The 15517-nt window shown below is 40.6% G+C and overlaps 3 protein-coding genes across 3 annotated transcripts in view; 2 read left to right on the top strand and 1 right to left on the bottom strand.

Moving 5' to 3' along the window:
- ogfod1 (2-oxoglutarate and iron-dependent oxygenase domain containing 1) overlaps positions 1 to 4009 on the top strand; it is a 28870-nt gene extending 24861 nt beyond the window's left edge. Inside the window, exons 10-13 of the mRNA XM_080729708.1 lie at positions 609 to 937; positions 1816 to 1944; positions 2824 to 2882; positions 3831 to 4009. Of these exons, the coding sequence (XP_080585834.1) occupies positions 609 to 937; positions 1816 to 1944; positions 2824 to 2882; positions 3831 to 3992 (679 nt within the window). The 3' untranslated portion in view covers positions 3993 to 4009. The remainder of the gene's footprint in view (positions 1 to 608; positions 938 to 1815; positions 1945 to 2823; positions 2883 to 3830) is intronic.
- cog4 (component of oligomeric golgi complex 4) overlaps positions 1 to 15517 on the bottom strand; it is a 182080-nt gene that overhangs the window by 55448 nt on the left and 111115 nt on the right. The window lies entirely within an intron of this gene.
- tradd (tnfrsf1a-associated via death domain) overlaps positions 5822 to 15517 on the top strand; it is a 29669-nt gene continuing 19973 nt past the window's right edge. Inside the window, exon 1 of the mRNA XM_080729722.1 lies at positions 5822 to 5871. The gene's annotated coding sequence lies outside the window, so the exon portion shown is untranslated. The remainder of the gene's footprint in view (positions 5872 to 15517) is intronic.

The following is a 15517-nucleotide window of genomic DNA, read 5'->3' as shown; positions in this document are numbered from 1 at the left end:
GAATTATTGAATGCTTTAACCAGTGAAAAATAGCAGATAAACAAGCTCACAGCGCGGCACCGAGTGCCGCGTGCCGCGCTGCATTTTGCAAAGATTTGCGAAATGTGTGCAAATCTTTGAATATATGTATTTTTAAAAAAGTGTTTCATACAACTGTACATGGTGTAAGTATAGCAGGGGAAGCAGCTAAGAACATGGGCACACAGAGGTATTTGTTAAAGGAGTAGTTCACCCCCGAAATGACTTTTACCCCCCATTCGTTCCGGATGGGGACCTTGAGTTGGCCCACGGACCCCGCCCACTGAAACAATTAATGATTGTAACTAAAGATCCTTGCAAGTTACAACTGTGTTTTCTTTCATTTATATGGTGGTAGAAAAGCAATTTACCAGAGTTGTGGCACGAGGCGAAGCCGTCCTGAAACAGTGGTAAATCAGCCAACAACCCACTCCCTCCCTCTCATGGTAAATGGCTTACATGTACCTATTTGAATACATGTTTAGTGTGTGTGTGTGTGTGTGTGTGTGTGTGTGTGTGTGTGTGTGTGTGTGTGTGTGTGTGTGTGTGTGTGTGTGTGTGTGTGTGTGTGTGTGTGTGTGTGTGTGCAGATGCTACGAGGCCGCGTCGGTGGACTCGCTGCCTCCGTGTGTGAGTGCGTGTTGGGAGTTGCTGCGTTCGGAAGCCTTCTTCCTCCTCCTGTCCAACTTCACGGGCCTCAGCTTGCACTACCTCTGTCCTAACGATGAGGGCGATGAAGACCTCTGTCCTAACGATGAGGGCGATAAAGACCTCTGTCCTAACGACCAGGACGATGAAGACGAGAAGCAGGAGGAGGAGGAAGAGCAGAGCGAACGGCCAGACGACCACACCAGGGACGGGGGAGAGGCCACGGGGTCCGTGACGGATCCACAGTCCTCCAGTAGAACCAAAGACAAAGGTTTGTGTGCTAACCCATTTGGGTGCATCTCTCCACTCCGACATGTCTCCTTTCCGACATGTCTCCATTCCGACACTAACCCTAACCCTAAACCTAACATCACTAAACCATAGTCTTGTGGGGCCGTTTTTATCACAAGGAATGTTTTTGTGCAAAACAGATGCTTGCAATGGATTCAGAATCATGAAAAAACCCTAGTTTGACCCCTCATACGGCCGGACTACACCAAAAGATTTGTGCATACGCGCGTACTGTCCGTGAAGACGCTCACGTAAGCGTAAACGCTCCAGGCTACACCAAGGAGGGAGTATATGTGAGGGAGACCAGATAGTCTGTGTACAAAACGCATACGCCTGCTTAAAAAATAGAACCGATCCTATTTTTAGGGAATGCGTATCCGTGGTTCGCGCAATCCGTACGCCTGGTGTAGCCGGCTGAATTGATATATATTGGATCTATCCAAAACGCGCATACGCGCGCGCGCCCCGCATACGCACTGACGCGCGCGAAACGGCTTGGTGTAGTCCGGCCGATATGCTACTTAAAGCAGATTAATGGGACACCAACTCTAGCGGCTGATAACACCAATTTAGCTGTGTCTCAGAAAGGGTTATCATACCAAAATATAATCTACAGCTTTTCAAAAATGCATGATAACCTTTGCCACCTTTTCCGATACCGACATCTCGTATGGCCCATGGACTAATGGTACTGTGTTCTATCTGTTAAAAAAAAGGTTTCCAATGTGAATAAACTGTAAGGCTTTCTTGGATCTCCTTGTAGTTGACCTTGTACCCTGTGTCCTGTCCTCAGAGCCCAGTGTGCCAGAGTGTTGGGGGAGCTTTTAGTTGACCTTGTACCCTGTGTCCTGTCCTCAGAGCCCAGTGTGCCAGAGTGTTGGGGGGAGCTGCGGCGGTGGTCTCACGGAGCCTACACGCTGTTGCACGATGCGGAGGCCGCCAGAGCAGAGTACGCCCTGGACCTCATCCTGCCCTTTGGATGCACCGGTCAGTCCAAGAAACCAGGGTTCACACCGTCAGGAAATTCCTGGAAATATTTACAAATTATAAACATATTTTTCCAGTACTGGAAAAGTTTTGGAATTGATCAAGGGTCCTGGAAGGTCCTGGAAAAAAATTGCTATGCATTGTCTTTGGTTATTGATTTTTTTTTTTATTCAAAAAACTAAAAAAAAAAACCTTACAAGGATTCAAAAGACACAGAATCGGGTCAAAATTAAGATTTTCACGATTTTTCAAAAATAGCAGATCTACAAGCTCGCAGCGCGGCACTCGGTGCCGCGCTGTGAGCTTGTTTATCTGCTATTTTTCAATAGTTAAAGCATGAAATAATGATACACAATAATGTGTACCCGTTCTGAAGGGGTTTTAACACATCTGGTGCCAACCCCGAGTTTCCCGAGTTTGAAAAGGTACCACCCCTGTGCCAACCCCGAGTTTCCCGAGTTTGGGCCGTTTTTGAAGAAAAAACTTTTTTTTTTTTCAAAGTTCTTTTTTTTTCAAAAAAGTTTTTTGGACCTCCAGAAATGTATTAGGCATGATCGTGATCGCAAAATTGCATGTTTAACCCCCATACCAACCCATTCTTTCAAACATGGCAGCCATGTTTGTTTACATCTGAAGAAAACATAATGGCTGATAAATCATGAATGCCTGAACGGATTTCCAAGCGGATTTTTTTGTTTGAAAGCTGTGAACAGTGTGCACACACGTGGTGCATCATCTAGGCATGGGCATGCACGATCCGTATATATAAATTACATGGACGTCTATGGAGACCATGGCATCGCGGGACATTGACCGGAAAAAATCATTGCAACATAAGTGTTAATATGATCTGATGACTGAAAGTTGTTTCTCTCTTAGACGGACAAGCTGAGTTTGGAGGCTTCACTTCTTATGTTGCCAATGAAGAGGATGAGGAGGTGAGAGCTGCTTGAACCCTGGGAAAAACATTTGCAACATTTTCACTGTTTGTGAAGATAAAAAAAACAACAACAAAGAAAGTCATTTCACAATGCCTTGTCAGCTTGGAGATCTATTTACTGTATACCATTTATTTTATACTCTTTGGAGTTTGTAGATCGGCTATCTTCAGCAATACATTTTTGTCGTCAAAATCAACTGTATTTGTCAACTAAAACTGTATTTGTCAACTATTTGTCAACTAAAACTAGACTTAAACTCAGATGACTAAAACATGACTAAAACCAAATACATTTATATTCGAAAGACTATGACTAAATTACATTTTATTCAAAATGCTTATGACTAAAACTGCATAAAGGTTTGCTGTCAAAATGAACTGTGCATGACGTGTGTGTGTGTGTGTGTGTGTGTGTGTGTGTGTGTGTGTGTGTGTTGTGTGTGTGTGTGTGTGTGTGTGTGTGTGTGCGTGCGCGTGTGCGTGTGCGTGTGTGCGCACGTGTGCGCGTGTGTAGGCCTGTCACAATAATCGCAATTATTTTGTAATAATCGTTTCCATGTTGAAAAATGCTCATATATTTTCAATTATTTTCAAAAATAGTGTAAATGGCGACGCGTTGTGAGCTTGTAGATCGGCTATTTACACTATCAATGTTCTTTTTTAAGTATAAAGTTGTCAAATTGTATATTTAGGTTATGTACACAATTAAATGTCATGTTAACCCATTTAGGCCTGAACACATTATTACGCAATATTTTATGCTTTAAATATTAAAAAATAGCAAAAAAAAACCTTAGAAGGATTTAGAAGGGTCAAAATATTCAAAGATTTGCACAAATTTTCAAGATTTTTCAAAAATAGCAGATCTACAAGCTGTGAGCTTGTATATCTGCTATTTTTCAATAGTTAAAGCATTCAATAAATGGTGACGTCCCCTTCCTTCCAGCTCCTGACGGTGCACCCTGAAGACAACTCCCTGGCGCTCGTCTACAGAGACAAGGAGACGCTCAAGTTCGTCAAACACATCAACCACAGAGGCTCCGCCCAGCCCACCGACAAGACCTCCCCCAGAAGACACTATGACTTTTCTTTTGTCTATTATGAATAAAAAAACACTGTCTTTAACACTTTGGTTTGTCTTATGTCTGATGGGATAAAACATGTTTTTAATATTAAAGGGCCATTTCACCTCTGGGACAACCCGATCTTATTTTATTGTTGTTTGGGACACGATCAACACAATCCTGAGTTATTTTTTGTGTTCAATCTGTTTTTTGAGATATTTTAGTATTTCAGCATGTATTAGTGATGCGTTTTGCATCATATGATGCAAAACGCATCACTGATGATGCAAAATGCATCGCTAGTCATGCTGAAATACTAAAATATCTAAAAACACAGATTAAACACAAAAACGTACTCAGGATTGTGTCGAAGTGTCCCAAACAACAATAAAATAAGATCGTGTTGTCCCAGAGGTGAAATGGTCCTTTAACTACTTGAACCCTAGCATCTCTATACCGAGGGGATGCTACTAGCACCTATTTTCCCTAGCATCATGCTAGGGAAAATAGACGATCTACAAGCTCGCAATTGTGAGCTTGTAGAGAGTAGACAAAGCACAGAGTGAAAGGTCAAGTAAGTTTACTGAGTATTGATGGGTATTGAAGAGGTTAAATGTCTGAAAATACACGCTAACATGAATCCAACACACCACTGATGATAGTTGCTTTCTAGCAAGTCTATGAAGCTATCCATGTATAAGTTCTGTAACACTATTTTATATGACATATGTGGCTCCCTGCTTCATCTCTCTCTCATCTAGGGGTTCCTTGGGCTGAGAACAAAAAAACATTTCAAGTGAAGGACCCCCACATTAATGTATTTGGTCGGGGAACCCCGTTTGAAAAGATTTAGTTACAAAAATATGTAAAAGAAAAGAAAATGTACCCCAAAGTTTTCTTATACATAGCAGATCTACCAGCACGAAAGTATGCACAAATTGTCAAACTTTTTCGAAAATGTATGCGCTTCTATATCTGCTATTTTTTGATAGCCAAAGTATAATAATATGCTTTAAGTGGTTAAAACGATTGTGACACTATATTAAGTAATTTTGCTGGGGACACCCTGGACCGCTGGGGGTCCCTGGACCGCTGGGGGTCCCTGGACCCTGGACCGCTGGGGGTCCCTGGACCCTGGACCGCTGGGGGTCCCTGGACCTTGAGAACCACTGACTACATTAAGGGACAGTCAGTGGCCTCCCTCATACAATGTAGGCTACTTTACAATGCTGTATTTGATGCCAAATTGTTCCAACATTATATCTCATATAAACAACACTGGCTTTTTCAACACTGTTAATTATGCACCTGGGGAATGAAATACATGTACACAGATTACTTGACTCTCGAGCCATCTTTGGCGCCACCTTGTGGACACAAAATAATGAGTGTGGTGGAAGACTGTAGATTAAAAAGTCTGTGTGTATAATAATAATAATAATAATAATAATAAACATTAAGAGATAATGAATTTGGGTTAGATTAGGGTTTTAAACACATTTAATCATGTTTACACGTTACCGAAAATAAGATTATACAAGAGGTTTTACACAAATTACACATTTGGCATCGGGGGTACATCTTATAAAAACATTGATCTTTATTTAAAAATAAAATAAACAGATCTACAAGCTGTTATCGCATATGTATTGGATTTATTTTTCCTTTATTTTTTTATTTTTTTATGACGCGCGACACCGTGGTACCGCCGCAGTACAAACCCGTCTCGAGGCCTCAGCCGCCACTTCCTGTCCCGTCAGTCGGGCTCGTTCCTCTCCGCCAATCAGAGCGCGTCTTGACTCCCCTTCCAGCCAATCACACGCCGGGAAATGCCTCCGCTGGGCGTGATCTTTTTTTTATGCCAGGAAGCAAAGCAAAGCAACACAAAAACAGAACAATAAGACAAAAGTTTCTTCTAAAAAGGTAAGAAGTTTAATCTAACTAAAAATAACTATTCAAAATATAACATTAAGAACACAGTGATACGGTAGAAACCCCGGGTTTTATAGTTTTTGTTTTATTTTGTCCCTTTTTTGTGCAGTTTAAAAAAAGAAACTTCGTTGGTGTGTTTATTTGTGAGGTAGCCTACTACTTACTAGTTGTGCATCAATCTTATGGTTCTATAACTTGATTGATTGATTGATTGATTGAATACTTTATTAGAAGTTCGCATAGGAAAGGGTACAGGACAGCACAGTTCAGTTCACTGATAAATACAAGGTGTACTAAAAGTTTAAAAGACCACAAGAAAGCTCAATGGCTTGTTGAAAGTGGGGTCCCTTAACGTTAACCCCTTCTTTGTACTCAATTCATACAAACTCAGTTCATAGGAGCTGTCATAAACAAAGAATAGCTATACAACTAAGTTATAAAACTAGTTATGTAGTTTTATAGACAACATAACGTGGGCATGATGAAGGTGAATGAAGGTGAGGGTGCTGCTAAACTAGACGTTTGGCTTTTGGTAGCTGAAGCAGTGGCGTCAGTTCAGAAAAAGCTAAGGTATGGCAACATGACTGGTGTCGCGCGTGCAAGACACCAGTCATGTTGCCATACCTTAGCAACAGGCATGATACATTTATTTTAAGAAGTACATTCTATTTTTTCCTTGTTTCTATGGTTTCTTGGGCAGCCTGCTGGAACGGTTGTTCAAGTGCAGCTAAACTTAGTATGTTAGTAAAAGTGCCACAATTAACAATAATGCATTGCAGCTGACCTGCGGAACCTGGGAATATACCATTTTGTCAAGATGGGGAGAATACAAGTGTGGAGAATATAATTATAATACCTTGTTAAAGTAACCATTTTGTAAAATGTTGCATTTGTAGTTATTTTAATGTAATTTAACAACATAATAAGCAGCACAGATAGACAAAGAGACATTCAGATGCAGATATACAAGCTCACAGCGCGGCACCGAGTGCCGCGCTGCGAGCTTATAAATCTGCTATTTTTGAAAAATCATGATTTTTTTTGCAAGTCTTTTAATATATCTACTTAAAAGCTAACATTTGTAACTTTAATATTTGCTTCTGGGTGGTCCCTGGAACAACATATTTTGAGATGGGGGTCCGTGGCCAAATACATGTAATTTTGGGGGTCCTTGACATGAAAAAGTTTGAGAACAGCATGATTTAGAAGAAGGATTTGGAAGTCGGGTCAAAGATCGGGTCAAATATTTTCAAAGACTTGCACTAATTTTCACGATTTTTCAAAAATAGCAGATCTACAAGCTCGCAGTTAAAGCATAAAATAATGGTTAAAGTGGTTAAAATCTAACGCGACTCAGGCGCGTTCCAGGTATTTGAGAGTTAATGACCATAACAGGTCTGTACAGGGGTCCTTGAAAATACAACGTTTGAGAGCCACGTGGAGTGGACCCCTTGTGGACCCCTGATGTGTCCTTGTAAATCAGTGTCATATATTATTCTGAAGAAAACCTGGAGACTTTCAGTTCAGTAATTTGGTCTTGTGATCAAAATGAGAACATTAGAATTCTAATAGAATGGCGTGTGAAACAGAAAATCTAAAATGTGCTACGGACAAGACAAAGTCTTAGCCTTTTGTATGGATGTGTTGATGACTGGTGATTGTACATCTTTTTAATTCCAACTGTTTGATTATGTACTTCATACATGGGCAACTGGCGGCCCGGGGGCCACATGCGGCCCCCACCTTCACGGCCCACAGGTTAATACCGGAATACTAATATATTATTGATTTCAGCTGTTAGAATTCCAAACATGACCTGCTACTATCTTAGTAGCTTAATGACTGGTATTAAAATGTTTTTTCTTTTTTCTTTTTTTCTTTTTTTTTTGTATGTCCAATGTATTTGTATTTAAGTTCATAAAGTTAACATAAGTATAACTAAATGTGTTGGAAATTAAATCAAAATGTTAGATTTCAGGATTCCAATTCAAAAATAACAAAAAAATATTCAGGATTCCAATTCAAAAGAAGCAAAAATAGATGATCTACAAGCTCAAAACACATCGCAGCGCGATGCGTTTTGGTGGAAATATAGTGGCCCTCGCCATCATCAAAGTTGCCCACCCCTGATTTACTTGATTTTTGGATCTTTCATCTCTGGCACCCCAATCTTCACTGCAAAAAAAAAATCCTCAGTTTATTTTATTTGAGACTAGTATACAAAATGCCAAAACAATTAGGTCCACCTGGTTCTTTGAGTTATTAGACTCAGTCATAAGGGGTCCATTTGGTTTCCAACTGTCATTTTAGCGGGGGAGCCCCCCCACCCCTCTCTCTCTCTCTCTCCTGGAACCCCATCATCAATGACCCCCGGGGTGGGCCCCAGACCCCATGTTGAGAACCATACGAGCTAAATAACGTTTTAAGCTTTTTGACGATGACATATTTTTAATCCTCCATAATACAGCTTGGGGGAGTTATTATTAATCTCACCATCACCACCACGGACACACTTCTAGAACATCTAGTGGGTAAAGAGACATGTGAGATTCTCTGTAAGGCCCTGGTGTTAACCTATTTAGGCCTAGAATTATTGAATGCTTTAACCAGTGAAAAAATAGCAGATATACAAGCTCACAGCGCGGCACCGAGTGCCGCGCTGCGAGCTTGTAGATCTGCTATTTTTGAAAAAGTCGTGAAAATGTGTGCAAATCTTTGAATGTATGTATTTTCAAAGCAAACGTTTGTAACTCAAATTTTGCTTCTGGGGGGTCCCGGAAACTAGATATTTTGAGATGGGGGGTCCGTGGCCAAATACATATCATTTTGGGGGTCCTTCACATGAAAAGGTTTGAGAACCACTGACATAGTAGTCTCTCAAGAACAGACTAACTGAGCTCCAGTTTTAAGTGAAAAGGACTTTTTCTTTGACGATGGCTGGCCAGATTGCTGACATAGAAACAGGATTCATAGAAGGATTCAAAATACTTTTATAGAATCGGGTCAAAATTCTAATTTTCACGATTTTTCAAAAATAGCAGATCTACAAGCTCGCAGCACGGCACTCGGTGCCACGCTGTGAGCTTGTATTACAGTTTACAGTTTAGGCATTTAGCAGACGCTTTTAATCCAAAGCGACTTACAATCAGCAGATAACATCACAATAATAAACAAGATAATATGTCAGTACATCATCAACAATATAACAGTATTGTATATCTGCTATTTTTCAATAGTTAAATATTAAAATAATGATACACAAAATGTGTACCCCGTTCTAAATGGGTTAACATGCAGTATGAAGTGTAGGCTATTAGAGTGACATGAGGAACAGTAATGTATGTAATCCAGCTGTTAGGGATGATGATGCTCTCTCTATGCATCCTCCTGACCCCACGCACCAGCATGTGTTGATGATGATGATGATGATGATGATATAGTGTGACTGTCTGTCAGTCACCGGTTCAGAGTAGTAGAGGTGGTGGGGGAGGGGAGGGGGGAGGAGATTAAATGTGTATTTATGTAATGAATGAACGCAGGGGAAGGGACAGGGTTCAAGGTACAATAAGGCTTGAACAATGATGGACTGTGTTGTTAGTCTCGGGATAAAAAAAGGGGGAAAAAATCACATCCACTTGTTTTCGTGTGTGTGTGTGTGTGTGTGTGTGTGTGTGTGTGTGTGTGTGTGTGTGTGTGTGTGTGTGTGTGTGTGTGTGTGTGTGTGTGTGTGTGTGTGTGTGTGTGTGTGTGTGTGTGTGTGTGTGTGTGTGTGTGTGTGTGTGTGTGTGTGTGTGTAAATACAGTATGTATATACCAGGGGTTCCCAAACTTTTGTCTCAGGGTACCCCATGAATATTTTTTTAATCCGAGGCACCCCATACATTATAAATTTCACTCCCAGCACCTTATATTTATAGCATATCGTCGTTGTCGGGTGGAAACCTTGTATGTCCAAAACCGTTCGTTTTGTATTTATCATCTATAAAATGTACTAAACTAGTGAAAATAGCAGATCTACAAGCACACAACGCCTCGCATCGGGAGGCGTTGTGTGCTTGTAGATCGGCTATTTTCACTAGTTTTGTGTGACAGTCTTGTATGATGAAGCAGTAGCCTGGTTAATAAACCAGACTGCACAACATCACCCCCTGTTGAACGAAGTGTGTGATAGAGTCTGACGCTTGCAGTTAGGCTAATGAAGCAGGGCTTTGCTTTACCAAAAGACGTACACATTTGAAACTTGGAGATACAAGGTTTCTGCCCGACAATGACAATATTTTAGTGATTATGTTGCGAGGAAAACGTTGAGATAATAGCCATTTGGGTTAGAACTGACTGAAAATAACTTTGTACTTAAAAGTTTAAAATGATACTAAATATTTTTTCAAGTGTCCAAATAAATTCAAAATATTAGAAAATGATCTTGCGGCACCCCTGGACTGCCATCATGGCACCCCAGGGTGCCCCGTCACCCACTTTGAAAACCCCTGGTATATACACATATTATACAGCAGGGGTCTTCAACGTTTTCAGGCCAAGGACCCCTTAGCTGAGAGGGAAGATAAATAGATAAATTATTGGAATGAACTTACACAATCACAACACAAACTAGAAACATATTTGGCCCTAAACAGACAGTACACTGTGGCAGATTACCTAAGCACAGTAACTGACAAAAACCTGAGAAAGACATTGACAATGTACAGGCTGAGTGATCATGGCTTGGCGATAGAGAAGGGCAGACACAGACAGAGAGGAGAGGCTGTGCTGTCATTGTGATGAGGGAGCTGTAGAGACACAATTACACTTCCTAACACCATGTAGAAAATACACAAACTAACATTAGGGAGGAATTCTTCCCAAAAAATGGAAATAATTTGCCCAGAATTCAGAAATATGACAGAAAAAGAGACATTGCCACTCCTTTTGGGAGAACAGAAAGAATGTGCAGTTTTAGCTGCAAAATATGTCAATTCCTGTCACAAGAAAAGGGACAACCAGTAGGACACATGTACATGTACTGGTATACAACATTTTACTTTACCGCACCGTCTCCTCCTACTGTAATTTCATTGATTTATATTATGTTGTTTGTTTTTGTCATAATTGTATTTGTGCTTTGGCAACATTTGTAAAATGTCATGCCAATTGAATTGAATTGAGATAAAGCAGGGACCCCCTCTACATATTGTATAAATGTGTGATAGAGATTCTCATCGAGTTCATAGATAGATTCATAGACTTGTTTGACACTTAACTGTCAGGCATTGACACTAGGGGCCCTATTATGATCCAGGTCTTATGCCTTATGCCTTAACTTATTTGCCTTGTTTTACTATTTTGTTTTTGTTTTTTAAATATTTCAAATAGCTGATCTGCAAGTTCACAACGTGCAGATGTAGATCAGCATTTGAAGTATTTAAAAAAAAAAAATCAAAATAGTGAAAAAAAGGTAAAGAAGTTAAGGCATAAGGCATAAGACCTGGATCATAATAGGGCCCTAAGGCTTGCCCACCTGCCCCCGGCAGGTAAATAAAACGTCAGGGCAGGTGAAGTTTGCTTTCAGGTTGCCCGACCGGGCAAGTGCTCATTTTAGTCCATGGGCCAGACGAGATGTCGGTATCAAAAAGGTGGCAAAGGTTATCATGCATTTTATAAAAGCTCTATATCAGTAGATTATATTTTGGTATGATAACCCTTTCTTAGACCCAGCTAAATTGGTGTTATCAGCCGCTAGAGTTGGTGTCCCATTAACATTACATTACAGGAAAAAAGGTAAAACAATTAATCTGCTTTTAGTAGCATAAGAGGGGTCAAACTAGGGGGTTTTCATGATGCCGAATCCATTGCAAGCATCTGTTTTGCACAAAAAACATTCCTTGGGCTATAAATGGCCTCAGAAGATGATGCATGTATGGGTGTGCATTCATGTTAGTCGGAGGCCTTAGGGTTTTATTTCTCATGCTAATCAGTCTAAAAGCGCCAAATTTTGCACAGATGTAGCCCAGGGTATGCTCTAATGATTTAGCTAGGGCGCCCGAGTCGGTGACCTTCGGGCTCCAGAAAACATCCACAAAACTCTGAAAAGTGATGACTCATCACTTTTCATCACTAAACCATTGTTTTTCTGGAGCTGTGGCGACCCCGAAGGTCACCGACTCGGGCACCCAAGCTAAATCATTAGAGCATGCCCTGGGCTACATCTGTGCAAAATTTGGCGCTTTTAGACTGATTAGCACGAGAAATAAAACCCTAAGGCCTCTGACTAACATGAATGCACACCCATACATGCATTGTCTTCTGAGGCCATTTATAGCCCAAGGAATGTTTTTTGTGCAAAACAAATGCTTGCAATGGATTCGGCATCATGACAAACCCCTAGTTTGACCCCTCTTATGCTACTAAAAGCAGATTATTTTTTAGATTTTTCCCCTGTAATGTAAAGTTAATGGGGCACCAACTCTAGCGGCTGATAACACCAATTTAGCTGGGTCTAAGAAAGGGTTATCATACCAAAATATAATCTACTGATATAGAGCTTTTATAAAATGCATGATAACCTTTGCCACCTTTTTGATACCGACATCTCGTCTGGCCCATGGACTATTTGAGAGGGGACACAAACGTCTGTAAACACAACACAAGATATCTGTCTAAACACCTGAACGTGGCCAGAGCGATCTGTCTTCTTGTCTGTGGAATGTAAAATAAGAGCACTATTTACCTATAATGTGCTGTTTTTACTGTGGCTTCTGTGTGAAACCATAGACATATTCAATCATAGCTACAGTATGTAGGTATTTGGATTTGGAGGTATTGAAGACAAGTGTGACATTTTTTTTATCACACAGGCCCAGAAAGTAAAGAAATAAGTTAAATTCAGTGGTAATTAAAATCTTTAACTATCATTTTATAACGGACAATTTACTTTTCGGGCAAGTGGGCATGACCTTTGGGCAAGTAGAACATGACCTGTACTTGCCTCTTGTACAAGTGCCTCTGAGACCTTAGTGTCAACCCCTGACTTAACCACTTAAAATCTTAAATCGGCGATACTTACTAAACTTGACCTTTCACTCTGTACTGGCCTGCATTTCTTTACCTATACACCAAACCTATTTGCCAAAAATAGCTGATCTACAAGCTCTCAACGGCGCTGAGAGCTTGTAGATCTGCTATTTTTGGCTAAAGTTCTCCTCAGAGTATATAGGGATGCAAGGGTTCAAGTTGTTCATTTAAAAAAAAAGAAAATCCTATCACACAAGGATTTGGCGGCCCCCCCTGTGGGGCCCCGGACCCCCTGTTGAAGACCCCTGTTATACACTATGTAATGTATGTGTCCATGTATGTCTGCACGGTATGTATAATGTATATACAGTAACGGTATGTATTTTTTAGGATTTATTTGGGGGCTTTCATGTCTTTATCGATAGGACAGTTAGTCTGACAGATTGGGGAGAGAGACACTGTTGGTGCCCGCTGGTTTTCTAGTTGGCACCACAGAGTGATTAGTTAGATATGATTGGACTTCGATTCCTCTTTTCATCTTGTAGGAAATACGTGGAAATAAAAACCCTCTGTTGCTGATGACAGGAATGCCGGGCATATTGCAACATGAAAATGTAATAGAAGTTGAATAATGAAAGGGATTAAGTGCAGATCGTGGGGTAGTGTCTTCTACCTTGCTGGTGACTAAAAACAAACTCAATTAGCACAGGTTTGCTGAGCCTTAGTAAGGGGATTTTATAAGATATTTGACCAATCTGCGAAGTAAATTGTTACCAATAAATTTCTTCACCAATGTGTTTCTAAAGGTGTGTAATAATATGTACTAAAAGGTTGAAATTCAACTCCCGGGGGAAACCTCTTAAAAGAACTGATTTGTGTTTGTGTCCCATTAATTTACTATACAGGAAAACAAATACAAATAATAAATCTGCTTTAAGTAGCATGTGAGGGGTCAAACTAGGGGTTTTTCATGATGCTGAATCCATTGCAAGCATTTGCTTTGCACAAAATCCATTCCTTGGGCTAAAATCGGACCCACAAAATGATGGTTTAGTGATAAATCATCACTTTTCACCATTTTGTGGGGGCCATTTGTAGCCCATGGAATGTTTTTCGTGCAAAACAAATGCTTGCAATGGCTTCAGCATCATGAAAAAAACCCTGGTTTGACCCCTCACATGTGACTTAAAGCAGATTTATTTTTTGTATTTTTTTCCTATATATAGTAAAGTTAATGGGACACAAACCCAAATAAATGTTTTCATGAGGTTTCCCCCGGGAGTTGAATTTCAACCTTTTAGTACATATTATTACACACCTTTAGAAACACATTGGTGAAGACATTTCTTGGTAACGATTTACTTCACAGACTTTCTTATGTTCCCCTTACTACCTTTAGTTTAGAGGTAGTAGGGCCGTATTGTCTTTCCTGCAGAATGTCACTTTGACATTTTTGTTCAGTCATTTTGGCATAGATAAATAGATAGATAGATAGATAGATAGATAGGTAGGTAGGTAGGTAGGTAGGTAGGTAGGTAGGTAGGTAGGTAGGTAGATAGATAGGTAGGTAGGTAGGTAGGTAGGTAGGTAGGTAGGTAGATAGATAGGTTGGTAGGTAGGTAGGTAGGTAGGTAGGTAGGTAGATAGATAGATAGATAGATAGGTAGGTAGGTAGATAGATGGATGGATGGATGGATGGATGGATGGATGGATGGATAGATACCTTTATTATCCCAAGGGGGAAAATCAGTTGCCCAGATTCAGCACAGCATCTTCCAGGCACACAACAGAAATTGATTCCGAAATGGCATCGTCACCAAGTATTCAGTTAAAGAAGGTGACACGTGTGGTTTCATTTGTTTTGATATGTGGTGTTTGTGTCACCTGTTCAAAGCTTGTGCATCTGCAGTGAGGTTGGAGTAGAAGAGATTCATTAGGTTTTGTCCAGGTGGAATCTTTTTGCATGATTCTATCGCGCAGGATTGTTAATGTTGCCTGCCAAAAAGAACAGATCTACAAGGCAAGCTAACGATGCCTATCTGTTCCATTGTATGGTGCTACATAATATATAGATCTGCTATGATAACACTAATGATGAATGATATCCATGCATTCAGTAGCAATAAGGTCATTGAGGGAGTTCCAGGGTGTCCCCTCTAAAATGTGTTGATACAGCAATCATTTAGAAAAATATCGAAAATGTTTGGAAACTTTTAAACATTAAATATATATTCTTTTAAGCATACTTCTTATATGAAAAGTGACCGTCACAGTAGTCTGGGGCTGCACTCAGACTGGAACGCACAAGTTGAGTGAGAGTTGTGTGGGGGAGGCGGGGGGCAGAGACAGCACAATGCATTGCGGATGGAAGTCTAGTGGTTTGAAGTCTAGTGCGAGTCGTGAGCAAGTTGGACGCAACCACACAACACCACACGACTCGCACTCGACTTCAAACCACTCGACTCCCATCCGGAATGCATTGTGCTGTGTCTGCCCCCCGCCTCCCCCCCACGACACGCACTCGTTTTTGTGCCTTTAGGTCTGTAGCCGGCCTTGGATCACTTCACTTTTCGGGCTTGTAACCGGTCTGGAGCGGAAACCACAAAACGTCATGTTGTAGTACTCAAAG

This window comes from Nannobrachium achirus, assembly GCF_963921795.1.
Source record: "Nannobrachium achirus genome assembly, chromosome: 7".
In the NCBI taxonomy this organism is placed as follows: domain Eukaryota; kingdom Metazoa; phylum Chordata; class Actinopteri; order Myctophiformes; family Myctophidae; genus Nannobrachium; species Nannobrachium achirus.
The sequence above is the reverse complement of the archived record's forward strand: the minus strand, read 5'-3'. Positions and strand labels throughout refer to the sequence as shown.